Source organism: Toxorhynchites rutilus, chromosome 2 (assembly GCF_029784135.1).
Source record: "Toxorhynchites rutilus septentrionalis strain SRP chromosome 2, ASM2978413v1, whole genome shotgun sequence".
NCBI classification, from domain to species: domain Eukaryota; kingdom Metazoa; phylum Arthropoda; class Insecta; order Diptera; family Culicidae; genus Toxorhynchites; species Toxorhynchites rutilus.
The window spans coordinates 345190939-345208799 of record NC_073745.1 but is presented as its reverse complement, the minus strand read 5'-3'; the positions used below and the strand labels follow the sequence as shown (position 1 = coordinate 345208799).

General features: G+C 37.2%; 2 protein-coding genes across 4 annotated transcripts; one reads left to right on the top strand and one right to left on the bottom strand.

Moving 5' to 3' along the window:
- The first annotated feature begins 7660 nt into the window (after nt 1-7660).
- Nucleotides 7661-13474, top strand: LOC129769301 (neprilysin-1-like). Of its 3 annotated transcripts, none has more exons than XM_055771454.1 (10): nt 7661-8068; nt 9112-9657; nt 10598-10725; nt 10844-10961; nt 11015-11220; nt 11276-11566; nt 11620-12123; nt 12186-12348; nt 12399-12715; nt 12768-13474. In XM_055771454.1, the coding sequence occupies exons 2-10, from the start codon at nt 9150-9152 to the stop codon at nt 13038-13040; spliced, it is 2508 nt and encodes an 835-aa protein (XP_055627429.1). In that variant the 5' UTR covers nt 7661-8068; nt 9112-9149; the 3' UTR covers nt 13041-13474. The 3 variants fall into 3 exon arrangements, with proteins under 3 accessions (XP_055627429.1, XP_055627430.1, XP_055627431.1); XM_055771455.1 differs by having other exon boundaries at nt 7689-7713; XM_055771456.1 differs by lacking the exon at nt 7661-8068 and adding an exon at nt 8099-9056.
- Nucleotides 13475-14281: 807 nt separating this feature from the next.
- LOC129769302 (uncharacterized) lies at nt 14282-15707 on the bottom strand. The gene is made up of 3 exons (XM_055771457.1): nt 15209-15707; nt 14780-15151; nt 14282-14694 (listed from the first exon to the last, which is right to left on the bottom strand). Exons 1-3 carry the CDS (start codon nt 15297-15299, stop codon nt 14678-14680), a joined length of 480 nt encoding a protein of 159 aa, XP_055627432.1. The 5' UTR covers nt 15300-15707; the 3' UTR covers nt 14282-14677.
- Between the last annotated feature and the right edge of the window lie 2154 nt (nt 15708-17861).

Here is a 17861-nt window from a genome sequence, read left to right as displayed (position 1 = left end):
CAATAAGGGCAGTACACCTTGAAGTAGCGCATGCTCTCTCCACAGAATCCTGTAAACTCGCTATCAGGCGATTCATAGCCAGACGAGGATCACTGGGACATTCACGAATTCTGTAACTCAATGGCATTTCAATCCACCCGGATGGTGAGATCCGTGAAAACTGCGCTATCAGCTTCGGTTGCCAGAAGCCAGAAGACCAGATGATGAGTCGTTCCTAACAGTATTGACAGAGGCCGAGTCAATTGTAAATTCGCGACCGCTGACATATATTCCTTTAGCCGATTAAAACCAGGAACCACTAACACCCAACCATTTCCTACTGCTGAGTTCCATTGGCGTCGTTCAAACTACAAAGCTGTCTACAGAGGAAAGATCGACATTAAGAAATAACTGGAACTATGTGCAATATGTCTTGGATCAGTTTTGGAAGCGCTGGATAAATGAATACCTTCCAACCATAGCCGACCGGAACAAGTGGTTCGAAGAGGTCACGCCTATCAAAGTTGGTGACCTTGTAGTAGTCGTCGACGAAGCGATTCGAAACAGCTGGATACGGGGACGTGTGGCAAGAGTGTATACTGGAAAGGATGGACGGGTGCGCAGGGCTGTTATCAAGACAAAATCAGGTATACTCCAGATACCGGTGGCAAAAATTGTGGTACTCGATGTATCAACAAGTGGTATGGCTGAACCGCAGAATTCTTCAAGTGGCCAGCAATACGGGGTGGGGGATGTTACCGACAACCACCTTCGAGATGACAACCCGGCTGTAAACTTGTCACAAGGGTAATTTTTAGACACATTAGAACAGGTAGTACAGGGTGGCCATTTAAAGTGGAAGGATTTGTTTTTGCAATAGCAAAGTAAAGAAGTGGAATTTAAAAAAAAATTTTTTGAAATTCATTTATTTTGGTCCAAGGAGATTTGTTCTAACTACTTTTTGATTATGATATCTCGTAAATGACCGCCTCTGGCCTTGACCGCAGTGCGTTACATAAGGGCTTTTGAAAATTCGAAAAATTGCTGAAATGGTGACTACGAGGGTCGTTCAAAAAATAAGTTTCAGTGCTTCAGAAATCGCGGAAAAATAAAGTTAAAACAAGGTGATTTTCGTAGTCTACATTTTATTTTCAATTTTTCTACATAATCGCCGTAACGTTCGAGGCATTTTTCATAGCGTGGCACGAGTTTTTCTAAAGGGTGTGTCACATCAAATTGCATCACGGAAAAACGCTGTAGAAATTCTCCCAGTAGACCGATCCTTTTGAAAATTTTAGACAGTAAAATAAAAACTATTAAACAACTTTTGGCATTTTCTTTTTATTCATACTTCGAGCCCAAGCCCGTATGCTCGCACCTTCCTCTTTACCCCGTCCATAAGGTTCTGTACAACGTCAGGTTGTAGTTTTTTAATAACAGAAATCCATTTTCTCTTGAAGTCCGCCTCCGATTTGACAACTTTTGGGTTCTTCCGGAGGGCCTGCTTCATAATCGCCCAATATTTCTCTATTGGGCGAAGCTCCGGCGCGTTGGGCGGGTTCATTTCCTTTGGCACCAAGGTGACCCCGTTGGCTTCGTACCACTCCAACACGTCCTTTGAATAGTGGCACGAAGCGAGATCCGGCCAGAAGATGGTCGGGCCCTCGTGCTGCTTCAATAGTGGTAGTAAGCGCTTCTGTAGGCACTCCTTAAGGTAAACCTGCCCCTTTACCGTGCCGGTCATCACGAAGGGGGCGCTCCGCGTTCCGCAAGAGCAGATCGCTTGCCACACCATGTACTTTTTGGCAAAATTGGATAGTTTCTGCTTGCGAATCTCCTCCGGAACGCTGAATTTGTCCTCTGCGGAGAAGAACAACAGGCCCGGCAGCTGACGAAAGTCCGCTTTGACGTAGGTTTCGTCGTCCATTACCAGGCAATGCGGCTTCGTCAGCATTTCGGTGTACAGCTTCCGGGCTCGCGTCTTCCCCACCATGTTTTGCCTTTCGTCGCGGTTAGGAGCTTTCTGAACCTTGTATGTACGCAGGCCCACCCGCTGCTTGATCCGCTGGACGAATGAACTTGACAAATTCAGCTTATTGGCGACATCCCGGACCGAACATCTCGGATCACGTCTAAACTGCTTAGCTACGCGCTTGTGATCTTTTTCACTGACGGAGCATCCATTTTTGCCGTTCTTCACCTTCCGGTCGATGGTTAGGTTCTCGAAGTATCGTTTTAGTACTCTGCTGACCGTGGATTGGACGATTCCCAGCATCTTACCGATGTCCCGATGTGACAACTCCGGATTCTCGAAATGAGTGCGCAAGATTAATTCACGACGCTCTTTTTCGTTCGACGACATTTTTCCAAATTTACGAAAAATTGACAGTGAAGCATGGCCAACGTGATCTATACACTCTTATCTGATTATAAGCGAAAGCTGAAGATATAATTCCTAAAAATTAAACTTCTACAGCGTTTTTTCCGTGATGCAATTTGATGTGACACACCCTTTATTCCGAGCGCGAAGTGCGTAGCGTCCAACTTTTTGAAGTACGATGTACCGTTCTGAATCATATTTCGGACAGCTTCATATTCCGAACACTCTTTAAAAATAACTTGAAATGCTTAATTTCTTGATGTAATAACTAAAGGGTTACTTTGAACAATCAATCGTGATAATAATGTTATAGTTCTATCATCATGACATTGAGCATTCCAAGTTATTTATAAAGAGTGTTCTAAATATGAATCTGTCCGAAATATGATTCAGAACGGTAACTGCGTCACAAATTTCTTCAGTGTTATCGACAGGGTTGCCATAATAAAATCTGTGTTTTTGGTCTCAAAAAATCTTTTTATCTGTGTTTTGTTTATGTTTATAGTTTTTTTTGTTTATAGTTTATGCAACAATGTATCAGTTCACACTTTTTCTACACGAATTTTTATGTCTTGTGACCTTACTCACGAACCAAAACGGTGTTACTATGAATAATAGATAACGGTACTCAGTATGAACAAAAGTTGTTCGGGGAAAGGATTAATGGAAAACTCCATGTATTGCGGCACTGTAAGATGTAAAGAGCATTGTTTTGTATGTTCAAACAGAAAGATAAAAGGCGAAAGACGAAAAACTAATTATTTCGGTGATACATGCGACAGATATCACGCGAAAAAGAATTATAACAACTATTTTTTAATCATAAACACAAAAACATTATTTAGTAAATGTTTATCGGAAGTTTATAAAAATAAAGGGATCTTGTTAATCTTACAAAGTTATTCTGCAAAGTCCATCACTGCTTCTTCAAGTAAAAATAATTGCGACCAGTACTACATACATGTCGAAATTTAAGACCACCGCAAAGGATTAAATTTATAAGTTCATTTAGCTGACCCGGCTAACTTTGGCCTGCCCAAAGTTGATTTTTTGATATGAATACTTCTGAACATTCACGTTCTTTCAGAAAGCGAACGCTCGTGGCTTGAATTCTAGAAAGTTAATTGATCAATATTTCAATTGGCATTTGTCACTGCTAGACACGAATGAATTTTAAAGTCTAAAATTCTATAATAGAAAATAAATATCAATCTAAAATTTGCAATTAACTCTGTCAGATTACCAAGCTCGGGAGCAGTTTCAAATTGCTCAGTTTTTTTCCGATTTTATTCCTTTTTCCTTCAAAATTTTCGAAAAAAAAACAATTTTTCTCATCGTTACATTGATCTACGGAGGGATCTCAGCTCAAATCGGACAATCTTTACTCGAATTTGATAACCACATTTTGGCGATTCATTTTCATTTTCAACCTGAAAATCCATTAATATTTACAAAATGGCGAAACATAAATATCAATGTCGTCAAAATTAATTCCAATTGAATAAATTAACTCCAATCGGACAAACTTATCATTGTAGATCAAATGCGTAATAATTTTTTTTCGATTCCACTTTTCACTGCAGTAAAGGGTGTGTCACATCAAATTGCATCACGGAAAAAACGCTGTAGAAATTCGCCCAGTAGACCGATCCTTTTGAAAATTTTAGACAGTAAAATAAAAACTATTAAACAACTTTTGGCATTTTCTTTTTATTCATACTTCGAGCCCAAGCCCGTATGCTCGCACCTTCCTCTTTACCCCGTCCATAAGGTTCTGTACAACGTCAGGTTGTAGTTTTTTTTGAACAGAAATCCATTTTCTCTTGAAGTCCGCCTCCGATGACAACTTTTGGGTTCTTCCGGAGGGCCTGCTTCATAATCGCCCAATATTTCTCTATTGGGCGAAGCTCCGGCGCGTTGGGCGGGTTCATTTCCTTTGGCACGAAGGTGACCCCGTTGGCTTCGTACCACTCCAACACCTCCTTTGAATAGTGGCACGAAGCGAGATCCGGCCAGAAGATGGTCGGGCCCTCGTGCTGCTTCAATAGTGGTAGTAAGCGCTTCTGTAGGCACTCCTTAAGGTAAACCTGCCCGTTTACCGTGCCGGTCATCACGAAGGGGGCGCTCCGCTTTCCGCAAGAGCAGATCGCTTGCCACACCATGTACTTTTTGGCAAACTTGGATAGTTTCTGCTTGCGAATCTCCTCCGGAACGCTGAATTTGTCCTCTGCGGAGAAGAACAACAGGTCCGGCAGCTGACGAAAGTCCGCTTTGACGTAGGTTTCGTCGTCCATTACCAGGCAATGCGGCTTCGTCAGCATTTCGGTGTACAGCTTCCGGGCTCGCGTCTTCCCCACCATGTTTTGCCTTTCGTCGCGGTTAGGAGCCTTCTGAACCTTGTATGTACGCAGGCCCTCCCGCTGCTTGGTCCGCTGGACGAATGAATTTGACAAATTCAGCTTATTGGCGACATCCCGGACCGAACTTCTCGGATCACGTCTAAACTGCTTAACTACGCGCTTGTGATCTTTTTCACTGACGGAGCATCCATTTTTGCCGTTCTTCACCTTCCGGTCGATGGTTAGGTTCTCGAAGTATCGTTTTAGTACTCTGCTGACCGTGGATTGGACGATTCCCAGCATCTTACCGATGTCCCGATGTGACAACTCCGGATTCTCGAAATGAGTGCACAGGATTAATTCACGACGCTCTTTTTCGTTCGACGACATTTTTCCAAATTTACGAAAAATTGACAGTGAAGCATGGAAAAAACTGTAATCTGTATATACAGATTCTTGGTTTCAAAAAGACTGAAAAATCTGTATAAATACAGATTATTCTGTAGATATGGTAACCCTGGTTATCGGATTGTTGACCACCAAACGCCTGTTTCATTACCAGGAATCAGTGATAGTCACTAGGGGCGAGGTCTGGGGAATAAGGAGGATGCTCAAACACAGTCCATTTGAATTTTTTCAATTGCTCTTGAGTTACGCGAGCAGAATGGGACCGCGCATTATCGTGGATGAGGAACACTTCTTTCGTCAATGTACCTGGCCTTTTGTACTTAATCGCGGTTCTTAATCGGTCCAAAACTTCACAATAGTACGGTGATGAAACAGGCGTTCGGCGGTCAACGATTCGATAACACTGAAGAAATTCGTGATGCAGTTACATCGTACTTAAAAAGTTGGACGCTACTCACTTCGCGCTCGGAATAGCTATGAAAAATTCGGTGCGTGGTATTTCGCTTTTCTAATCCGAAAACTCCAATTTTACACAATCCTAATTAATATTCGCATTATTGAAAATGCTGCCATGAAAGAATACTCTGCACTTTTAACATCAGTACATTTAAACCACAAGTGTATCATATATCTTCATCAATTAGGCATGAATCGAGATAGAATGAGTTCATAGTGGGTCCAACTGACACGATGCAGCATCCCGAGTCACCTTGGCACCTTTCTTAAAGTTCCGCTTGACGATTGTCCAATATTTTCCGGTTTGGTAGAATTGGAGCAATTGGGGGATTGAGGTCTTTTTCCAGCCCTTCTGGTTATCTGAAACAAAAAAATCGAAAAGATTCGGAATTAGTGAAGAACCTCGGACAAGTTTTTTGACAAAATGGCGATCATTTGAAGAAAAAAAGCGGTTTAAAATTCTTTCTTACGTTTCCCCATTTTTTTAAGAAGTAAAATAAAAAAATATAATTTTTAGTGGTTCATGCGATAGAGAGATGCATGCAGATGCAATATTTTTCAGTTAGGTAGAATTGGGGCAATTGGGGGATTGAGGTCTTTTTCCAGCCCTTCTGGTTATCTGAAACAAAAAAAAATCGAACAGATTCGGAATCAGTGAAGATACCGCTATCGCATGAACCTCGGACAAGTTTTCTGACAAAAAGGCGACCATTTGAAGAAAAAAATGCGGTTTAAAACGTTCTTTCTTACGTTTCCCCATTTTTTTAAGAAGTAAAATTAAAAAATTATAATTTTTTGTGGTTCATGCGATAGAGAGATGCATGCAGATTGTATTCATATAAATTCGACATGAATCGGTTCAGTAGAACTTGAAATATCGTATATGTCAGTTTGAAAAAAAAAAATAGTTTCGAGAAAAACATGTTAGAAGCTCATTGTTAGGCCGTGCCAGGTTAGATACAGCATCACTAAAAAAGATCTAACTCGGTGAATAATAGAACTTTCGAGAAGTCCTTTATACGGAGTGCCTAAACTTCAGAAATATGAAGAAACAAAAGATTTTTTTTTATTTCTAGACTACAATGGTGCCTTAATAAACGTAAGAAGACGTTTCTGCAGGCACTTTTCCCTATAGATTTTCGAGTACATTGTCTTGTTCGTGACGAGAACCTTGGTTTTCTGTCCACAGCCACAAATCCCTTCACGTACCTGTCGTCATTTATCAGCAAGCATCTTTCGTATTTTGTCAAAACCTTATGCAATTTTCGGGTGCGTCATTTAGTCAGCAGATTTTGCTTAGCGTCCTGTTTGGTGGGTTGCGGGCACGAAAATTACGATAATCTTCTCGCACATAGATTTCCCGGATGTTACGTCGGTTAGAGTTACAGTGTTTTTTAACGATGTCGTGGTTCGAAAGTCCCGGGTTTGTCTTAATTGTTCTCAATATCTTCAACCTCAGCTTCCGACTGTAAGTTTCAATATGACGCGTCCTCTGATTTATCCGAATCACGATTTGTACGTTCACATAAATTTTTCAGCACATCATATACGGTCGATTCAGCCGACCAGTGATTTCACGATTTTAGTACCCGATCACGCCAGATTTTTCATGTGAGTGTCAACAAACAAACTTCTTCTCTAGCCTTCCACAGTTTTTTCAAAACATAACGGATCAACGGAAATTTTTACCGTCGAAAGATACAGGCTTTCCAAACAATTCGCTGTCCAAATCGATATATTTTTACGTTTTCTCGAAAATATTTTTAAGTTCTCCTGACGTGGTTAATGTTCTTCTAAACGTAGGTTTTTTCGTTAAAGATATTTTTGAAGGTGAAGTTACTCTAGGAACATTCGTGCCATCTAAAAAGAAGATGACGCGATTATACGTTTCATCAGTCTGAACTTGCTACATTAAAAAACAACATGCTTTACCCAAAAATCATGTCCGATAAGACGAAAATTATGACCAAAATTAACAGACCACCCTAGAATTATCAGAGAGAATGTAAACAAAAATGGAACATGTGCTCAGTGAGAGGGAAACATGTTTCACCCCATATTTTTGTGCCAAAATTGCTCTCCCAGCGCTTATGAGCAGCACCACCACATAGTATCGAGAAGTACGTTGTTGCAAGAAGGTGACCTAGGATTGTATGTGAAAAAATTATATGAAAGCGATAAAATATTCGGCTTATCCTATGAAATTTCAGTTAAATCAATTACTTGATGACTGTTCGCGATCTTTTTATGCCGTTGTTGTATGTGGAATAAGTGGTTGTGCCTTTCTTGTAATAGAAATAAGTGATTGAAAAATATCCTTGGAATAAGCTGTCAGATTTAGAGTTTTCCAACACGCGCATGTTCTGAGAGAAAGCGAGCATTACTTTTCTTGTTGTACATGATCATTAATCAGCCATATATGTATCTGTGCTTGATTCTTGGTGATAACAAATATCGTTTATCACTCCAAAAGTGTTGGTGCATCAGTGTAACCAGATTGTTACAGGTAAAACTATACGACTGGAGTGTTCATGTTTAAAGTTTGAACCTTAATAGGCTTCGATTAATTATATATCCTTTTTGTCGAAAACTACAAACAGCTGGGATACATTGTTAAACTGGATTGTAATACTAAAATAAACAGATATATAACTTTTGGTTTTTTACGCCATGAGGCTTTATATAGATTGTTGAGTTCAACTGTGATTTTCAAAATCCACGCAAATGTCGAAGGTACTGAAGAATTTGAAAAGGTTTTTCTATTTCGCATTTATTCCCCAGAGGTTCTGATATTCTGATTGTCTAATAAATAAAAAATGAATTTTCGTAAATCCATAATACTCATTAATAAATTTATACAATATTTGAATAATTTTGTGAGGAGTTTATGTCCCAATAATTTTCTTTGGTATTCGCCTATATATGTATATGCTAGAAAACTCATCAGCTTAAGCATCTTTTTCAGAAACTCATGAATTGTACATTAAACAGATAGAAAAACCTTACATTATTCCATTGTAACGATAGGACTTAGATTATGATATCATATGCGTATGAACAGGTCCCGTTTAGATTCTCTGGATTGTTATTGACTTATTGTCTAACTAATCCGAATTCATTTGCAAGATTGGTTTAGTATACCGCGTTATAAACCAATTTCGATTATCACCTCGATTTTGTATTCCGACGGATTTACATTCCGTTTGGAATTGAAATTTCGATCGAGTTAGTTCGAATTTGCCATCCCATACATTTTCAACCGTTTTGCTTGTATGATGTTTGAAAATAAAACAGTCGAACGAAAGATATTCGAATCTAAAAATAACTCGAACGAAACAAAGAATGGGATTTGCCAAGTCGATCGAAATACAGAATAGGGGCGTATATCTTTCAAGATATCGTCGTTTATTTTATACACCGCCCGAGAAACACAATAATTGTTATTTTCTGAACAATCTAATCGGTTTTAATGTTGTAATATGTGAGATACGAAAGTAAGTGATAAACTGTAGACATTATTACCCAAACTTCCAATACCTGACGTTACAGATAATATCTATCATGCAGTAAACAGTAATGACATTAAAATGAGCCTAGACGGAATCAAAAGTAAATCGTTGCAAGACAAACATTATAGAAAAAAATCGGAAGATGCTGGAACATCGAAAGAGGACGATCCTGTGAATGGTTTTATATCCAACTACGAACAAGAAGACGTTAACCCAAATACACATTTGATGAAACAAATAGAAACTGTGAGCGAGGTTTATAACAGCGATAAAGAAAATATCTCTGGGAATGAGAAAGGAAAATCTATTGTGGTAAATTACTCGTCCGGAGAAACACCCAAAAGTGTGATACAGCGGCAAAATGTTGACAATACATCATTCCATTCATGGGTATGGGATACACGAAATAAATATACTAAAATTTGTATTGTGATGAGCTGCATATTGTTGCTATTTATTGGATCAATTATTGGATGTATAATCTCGCCTCTTACAACCAGTACCCACTGCAAGATCTTAGATGGAAATGTTAATGATGCTGCATCGAATCGTAACATCTGCTTATCAGAAGAATGCGTGAGAACAGGTAACTTTTTGACTGGTAATTATTTACAAAAGAGTCTTCCTTACAGATTTTGATAAACTTGATTTTTTACATTTTACAAATTATTCTAATAAAGATTTGAAAAACCTTGGTTTTTTATAATAACTCATCAGCTCTTTTAATTTTTACTATTTTTGAAACAAATATATATTTCGAAAAGAAGAAAAACGAGAAAGAAAACAGAAGGTATCGTCCGAATTCAAATTTATAAATACAGTAGAACCCCGATTATTCGCGAAATAGTCTGGCTAAGTCAACGAGCATAACGAAAATCGCGTATAACGCAATGAAAGAGGAAAAATGAGGTACAAACACGAAAAAAGGTATTTCGGCATGAAAACTATGTTTTATCAATACAGAAATCACTAAACTATCCATCTATAAAGTCGTGAACACTAATGGTCAGATAATGTGAAAGCCATGACCAAAACAAAAAAGAGTCTGTCTCTCACTAGCAGATTCTGTGGAGCCCAATATATTTACTATGGAACACGCTTCCGCGGATCATCCGCTCACGGATAATTGGGGTTCTACTGTATGTCGATAATTATTGGTGTAAAAAAGAAACTATCAATGATAGAAATATATTTTTAACAAATCGTATTCTTACCGTTTTTAACGTAAAATACACATCGGCGATTGATCAAACGACAATACCATTTTAATCCGGCTCGTAGCACAGATATGTGTTCCATTGATGATACAAGGTGATATATAATAAAAACCCAAAACGATTTTAATTCCGAACGAATAAAAAAAATTCTTTTTGTTTCGTATTTTTATAAACTTTATTTGTTAAAAAACATTTAATGTTTGAAAGTTTATGTGAGATTCATAATCTGCGGAAAAAATGTTTTGTAAATAGTTACTTTTTATTTATCCATTAGTGTAGATTGTTTAATTGATTACTTTGGGGTTTCAGCATCATCCCTGTTAGCGGCGATGGACCGTACTGTTGATCCATGCATTGACTTTTTCCAATTTGCTTGTGGGACATGGAATAAAAAGCATGTAATTCCAGAGGATAGGAGTTCTATCAGCACTTTTGAGGTAGATTGAATATTAAAAAATCAAACATATAAATGATACTGTATAACAGTTAGTACCCATTTCTTATTGAGAAAATCTCAATTGGAATAAAATGGGTGATTGAAATGCTCTTATTCAGGTACTCGCTGACCAACAACAGGTGATATTAAAAGGTGTCTTGGAAGAATCTATAGATGCTAACGACAACCAAGCGACCGTTAAGGCAAAAATGTTTTACAAAAGCTGTATGGATCTGCGTAAGTAAGCGATGAATCAATCGAACATATTTTATATCAGAACTTCATTGTAGAACAAATTCGAACTATTGGTATAAACCCATTACGCAAGGTTCTTAAAAATCTCGGTGGTTGGCCTGTAATTGAGCAGAGTTGGAAACCTCCAAATATCAGTGTCGAACAACTTTTGGGAATACTTAGAGGAGTGTATAGTGAACCTGTACTCGTAGAACTTTATGTTGGTGCGGATGATAAGAATTCATCCAGAAATATTTTACAGGTCAGAACTGTTGTTTGTTTTTGCATTTACAGTATCATGATAATAAGATTTCCAGATTGATCAACTAGTGTTAGCACTACCGTCACGCGACTATTATTTGAAACAGAGCAGCGAAGGAGACCTCAAAGCGTATCATCATTACATGACCCAAATTGCGCTACTACTTGGCGGCGATCCTTCAAAGACAGCAACAGAACTTTTGGAAGTGATTAACTTTGAGGTGCGTTTAGCAAACGCATCTCTACCAGAAGCCGATAGACATGATACGAGCGCAATTTATAAAAAAATTACTTTACATCAACTGCAAACCGAAGTTCCACAAATTGATTGGAAGGAATATTTACAGGTACGGCTTTTATAGACAATTAACGGTGAAATAATATAACATGTTACTTTCAGACAACTTTAAATAGTGTGCAATTGGTAGAGAACGAAGCTATTGTTAGCTACGCAATGCCCTATCTAATAGAGATGGGTCGCATACTTAACGAGACCGATAGACGGGTTGTCCATAATTATGCAATCTGGCGATTAGTAATGTCGATAATGACACACATGATAGATGATTATCAAAAAGAAAGAGTCGAGTTTAGAAAAATTTTGTTGGGAATACAATCAGAACGCCACAGATGGTCCCAATGTGTCGAATGGACGAATAAGAAGCTGGGAATGGCAGTTGGGGCTTTATTTATACGAGACAATTTCAACCAAGAAAGCAAAGAAACTGCATTAGAAATGATCCACACAATAAGAGAAGCATTCAACGAACTTCTAGCCGATATTCATTGGATGGATGACGAAACACGAGCTGTTGCAAAGGAAAAAGCCGATGCTATGAATGAGAGGATTGGTTATCCTGAAATATTGACAAGTCCGAGTGAACTAGAAAAAGAATACATCAACGTAAGTCGAAATTTACACAAGATAATTTCTTTCGTACGTATGAACACTTATTGCTTCCGCAGTTAACCATATCAAAAGATAATTTTATCAACAATATCCTGAATATACTGAAGTGGGATGCTGAACGTAATTTACAGTTATTGAGGAAACCAGTTGACAAAGATAAGTGGGCAACAGAGCCTGCAGTGGTGAATGCGTTTTATAATCCCAACAAAAACGATATAGGTATGAGTATCTTAACCATTTTGAACAATTATGTTAACGATGAACCACAGTATTTCCAGCCGGTATATTACAACCATTATTCTACAGTCAGCATTTTCCCAAATCGCTAAATTATGGAGGAATTGGGGTAGTGATAGGTCATGAAATCACGCACGGATTCGATGATAAAGGACGTCAGTTTGATAAAGACGGCAACATGATGCAGTGGTGGAATAATGCCACAATAAGATCCTTTCGCGAAAGAGCACAATGTATAATTGATCAATATTCTCGATATAAAATCAATGAAGTTAATTTATACATGAATGGTAGAATGACTCAAGGTGAAAATATTGCTGATAATGGAGGACTGAAACAATCTTTTCGGGTAAATTCAACATCTGATCTAACTTGATATCAAACTAAAACAAAATTTTCAGGCATATCGGAAATGGGTTGACATACATGGTCCGGAGCTAGAACTTCCAGGGATGAACATGACACACGACCAATTATTTTTTTTAAACTATGCTCAAATATGGTGCGGTTCTATGCGTCCCGAAGATGCACTTACTAAAATAAGATCATCAGTACATTCACCTGGCATCATTCGGGTGATTGGACCACTTTCAAACTCCAAAGATTTCGCCGAGGCGTACAACTGTCCACTTGCATCTCCGATGAATCCACTAAATAAATGCAGCGTTTGGTGAACAGATTAAAAGCACATTTCAGAATAATCACATAATGTGTATATACGTGAATATTATTAAGCTTTTCAACGCTGAGTATTACTGTTCAAATTTTGTACGACGCTTGTATATACCAAGTCACAACTTTTCAAAATGGCATAAAAACTTTATATAATTTTCAGTTTCCATTGAAATATTTAGTTTTTTTTATATTTTTGTAAGTTAATGTGTACAAGAAACCTAACACAAAAAAAAACTGACTACGATTGATGAAGCCTCTTTGGCTTACAAGGGAATATCGATAATGACAAATTTTACTACAATTTTTACACCTGGTGAACAGAGAACAAGTGCATTACATCACGTTTCAAGAACATAGAAAGTATTAGGACTTTGTAAATTGGAAGATATACATATATAAATATATTTATTGTGAGGTATATTAGAGAAATGGATTCCGATGTTTAATTCAAAGCTTGTTATGAAGATTATCATATTTGATTGTTGAATGAAGTACATCCCATAGTTACTACAATTAAAGCATTTTTCTGTCACATTCAAAACACAAAAACCATACATTGAAAATCACCGAAGATGTACAAACGAAGTAATCATTATAGTATTTAACAAAAAAAGGAAATTTTGTGTTACAATATATATTGTTCTCTCCATTCATTCTACATTTTATACCAAAAAAAAAAAAGAATTTGTAATACGTGGGTATTTGGCAAATGTAAACATAATTGCAAAATATATAAATGTAATTTTATAAAGGAATATTGACAATGTTCATTTTCATGTATTCAAATACCAGCCAAGTGCCAAGTCTGTTAGATGCATACGCAAGTGAAAAAAGAAAATAAAAATGATAAAACCAACATGTTTCCAATGCGTTTAAAAATATCGACTTAGAAAGTTTCACCATTCCCTGCGTTATTGAAAAAATGTATATTGGGATCATTACATTTTGGAATGTTAGTCATGATACTTCTAATATCAAAATCTTTAACGTACAATAGATCACACTAGGAATGTCTGGCGGAGTCAAGAATACCAAATATTCCATCTTCTGTTTTCATCGCATAAAATAATTCATTTGAATTAATTGATTATAACAACATTGTTTCGATTTAATGAAACCCACATCAGTCGCGAAATTGTTTCGGCTGGTAGAGAATTAGAATGTGGTAACCCAACCATATTACGTTATCTTATACTCAACATATATATTCGAATGCAAAACTCTTTTAAAAAAAATAATATTCTGATGAATATTCCATGATACATTTATTATCGTTTATTTTCCTTTGCTTGTATCTATGAAATAGATTACATTATTCGTCTAATTATTTGTTATTATCCAATTGATTATGAAAAATGATCTTATTTTGAATTTTAGAATATATTTACATTTCGTGTGTTAATTTATATGATCGTATATCGTTATTTTGTACAGATAGTCTTTAGTTTACCACTCATTCATATAACCTATCTTATGTTTTCCTCATGGGAATCTTGTGCTTGCAATAATTTGGTACAAATTTAGGAATTATAAAACAATACAGTCACATATTCTTAACTTTTACGGTATATCAAATCTATTTGTTGTTCGTTTTAATTTACGGATTTACAAACAAGTTTTCCTCGAATCTTTGGAATTATTGTTCATAGCCTACTGCAAAAGTTAATAAAAAATAATTTTAGTATGCTGGGATATATGGGGTAAGTTTAGATTATAGGAGGGTCGTCTGAATCATTACCTAATACAACATCTTCGTATGCAGGCCGTCTAGCTCGACTTGAAAATAGCATTTGCCGAACCTTTTGCAGCAGTTGCAATTTCTTCGTCAAGACAATTGTCGCGAGAATTACTAATACGGCAAACACTGGTATTAAAATTCCCCCAAGAATGTGATGAGCATCTGGAGATTCCTTAAATACCATATTGAATGTGACCGATTTATTAGCTGTGGGTGTCGCAACCGATGTTTGTTGAATAATGCAGAAGTCTTTACGTTCATGTTCATTAAAAGCAGGATTCTGTTGAAAATGACTCAGACAAATGCACAATCCTTCATCACATGAGGAATTAGGCGGGCATTGATTTAGCATGTCTATCATACATTTGATGGCTACATAAAGAAAAGAAAGATTAATCTTCACAGCGATTTTATAGCAATAGTACTCACTGAAAGCATTATTCTGCACTAAACCCAGAACGAAAGACAGATAACTCGAACAGTAAATAAATACAAAACTATTATGTGGCGTCCAAAACATCTTTTCAAATATTGATATTTTTATACTATTTATCCACCAGTTGGTGTACTCGTTCCGACATCTTTGTCATCCCTACAGATATTGTATTACAATGATACACATTTTTAACAAAGCCTTATATTTTCTTTCTCCTGGTTGAGAATCATGTGCAATCTTCTACATAGAAATATTCTATACCACCGATTAAACATTTAGCGTAATCCAGAAATTGTTTACAAGAAAAGTTAAGTTTGGTTTTTTCTTTATTTCAGCTTAGCTGCTCTGTTATTAATTTACAACAACCCCACACATGTATAGAAAAAATATTCGTCACTTGGATGGACATGCTCAGTAAAAACAGCATTAGATTCAGGGATGCCAGATATTTAAAATCATCACACTACCCAACAAAATCACAAACTCAAAGCTTGACAAATGTTTTAATTCATGATGTTATAAAAAGCATTTTTCAAACGGTTCCCGGAATAAATCGCCACAGAAAACGACTGCAACAGAAACCACCGCTTATAAAATGTGTAGTAGGCTATAAATATTGTGGCGCGGTATTGTATTTCAAAACAAGAATTAACCGGGCAAACGTATCGCCCCAGGCAAACGTAACGCCCCGGGCAGACGTATACCGTCCGACGCTCGCTAGAGCTCGGTCGGACATTGCTAAAGGATCGTATCCTATGTTTCAAACTAACCGGGCAATCAGTGGATCCCAGGTTTGCGTGCGAGACACCGCCGCTTCCGACGGCGGGTCGGCGGTGGACTCGGATTGCGTCATCTTGGCGGCATGGGCCGCCTCGATTCCTTATCCTCGCCAAATGGGGACTTCGTCCCCATTACATTGTCCTCAGAATAAATTTCGAAAAACGAGAACAAGAGAATAAATTTATAATAGAAATGTGAGGCACATGATGTTTTTCCCGCGCCAAATATTTCTAGCCTACTACACTTTTTCTAAGCGGTTGTTTCTGTTGCAGTTGTTTACTGTGGCGATTTATTCCGGTCACCTTTTCAAACGTACCTAGATTTTATATTTTGCGCACGTTACAACGGAATAGAGTCCATAAACCATACACAAGCGTATTATATTTTGTTCACAAACAAAACACAGAAGACTTTCGAGAGCTGTCGTCGAAGAATTGTTTTATTGTTTTGTTACTACTATTCAATATTACTTAGTAGCATACTTTTATATTACAATATAAGGATATAAAAATAGTCACGATATTTTTTTTATTCTTTTACTCAACATATTTATTCAATTAGAATATTTTAGCATTCGTTGCGTGGACACAAATAGCAAATTCGTTTTTAAAACTGATTCAGTACCAAACTGACTCTGTAATAAAAAAAAACGTTTTCAGGTTCACGAATGAGGTGGTTTGTTGGTGTGCGTTATATAGTCTGATTTGTTTATATTTGCGACGACAAATGTACAGTGTCGACGTCTGGTGGCGTTATTAGTGCTTGGGAGGTAAATTATTCTCTATCAGATCAGAAGGGCCAAGTGCAGTGTAAAAATATAAAAGTTTGAATGAAAATTTTACTTCATATTGTTTGATTACCTAACACATGTAGTTCTGACACTTACTTAACCATTTGTCGATGCATTTCCTGTTTGTTCCACAAATAATTACTATTATAATATAAAATCATCATTAGACACAGTTTCATTCAATATGTTTCTGCAATATCGGAAAAAACTCTTATTTCATCACATAAAATAAATATTCAATATGTTAAACTAAATTTTCATTCATAATTTTGAGTTTATTCCACCTGAATATCCATCATTATTTTTGCCTCCCAATGGAAGCACACGTAGCTTAACGCCGTCTACTCGAATATACTCTTCAAAATCAGAATCCGAATTGGATTACGATTCCAATTTTTTTTTATTCCATTTATTTAATTATTAGGCTCATTAGCATTTTATCTGTAACAGAGCCGGGTTTTATCGTGTACATGTACATATGTTTATGTTTCTATAAATTGTAAATTACACAGTAGTAGTAGTAGCCATTTAGGCGTTAGGTTTTTTGTTCCATTCCATTATGGTAAATTACACTGTAGTAGCCATTTAGGCGTAAGGGTATTCTATCTGTTCTTCCATTGTTCAGCAGACCGGACAGCGGAGACAGTTGATATTGATCATTGTTGGGTTATTTATAGAACAGCAGCCCGATGTTTCTTGCAGAGCAGAGCAGTTGTATGGATGAATCGATCTTCGTTCCACCGTGGATCGATCTCCATCGCTGATGATGGTTGCGTGGACGTAATTATTCTATAACAATACAAAGATGGGGGGTCTCCGTAGCCACATTGGTTGCGCGTTCGCTTAGTAAGCGATCGATCGTGAGTTCAAAACTCAGGGCCCTCATTGACCATCTTTGTGTTGTTACAGAATAACTACGTCCACGCAACAATCATCAGCGATGGAGATCGATCCACGGTCGAAATAAGATCGATTCATCCATACAACTGCTCTGCTCTGCAAGACACATCGGGCTGCTGTTCTATACATAACTCAACAATGATCAATCAACTGTCTCCGCTGTCCGGTCTAACTGG

Coding starts and splice junctions, on each gene's coding strand:
- LOC129769301 (XM_055771454.1), top strand. CDS start 9,150: ATGAGCCTAGACGGAATCAAAAGTAAATCGTTGCAAGACAAACATTAT. Junction 9,658..10,597: donor AGAAGAATGCGTGAGAACAG/GTAACTTTTTGA, acceptor TTGGGGTTTCAG/CATCATCCCTGTTAGCGGCG. Junction 11,221..11,275: donor CATCCAGAAATATTTTACAG/GTCAGAACTGTT, acceptor TAAGATTTCCAG/ATTGATCAACTAGTGTTAGC.
- LOC129769302 (XM_055771457.1), bottom strand. CDS start 15,299: ATGTTTTGGACGCCACATAATAGTTTTGTATTTATTTACTGTTCGAGT. Junction 15,152..15,208: donor AGTGCAGAATAATGCTTTCA/GTGAGTACTATT, acceptor TTCTTTATGTAG/CCATCAAATGTATGATAGAC.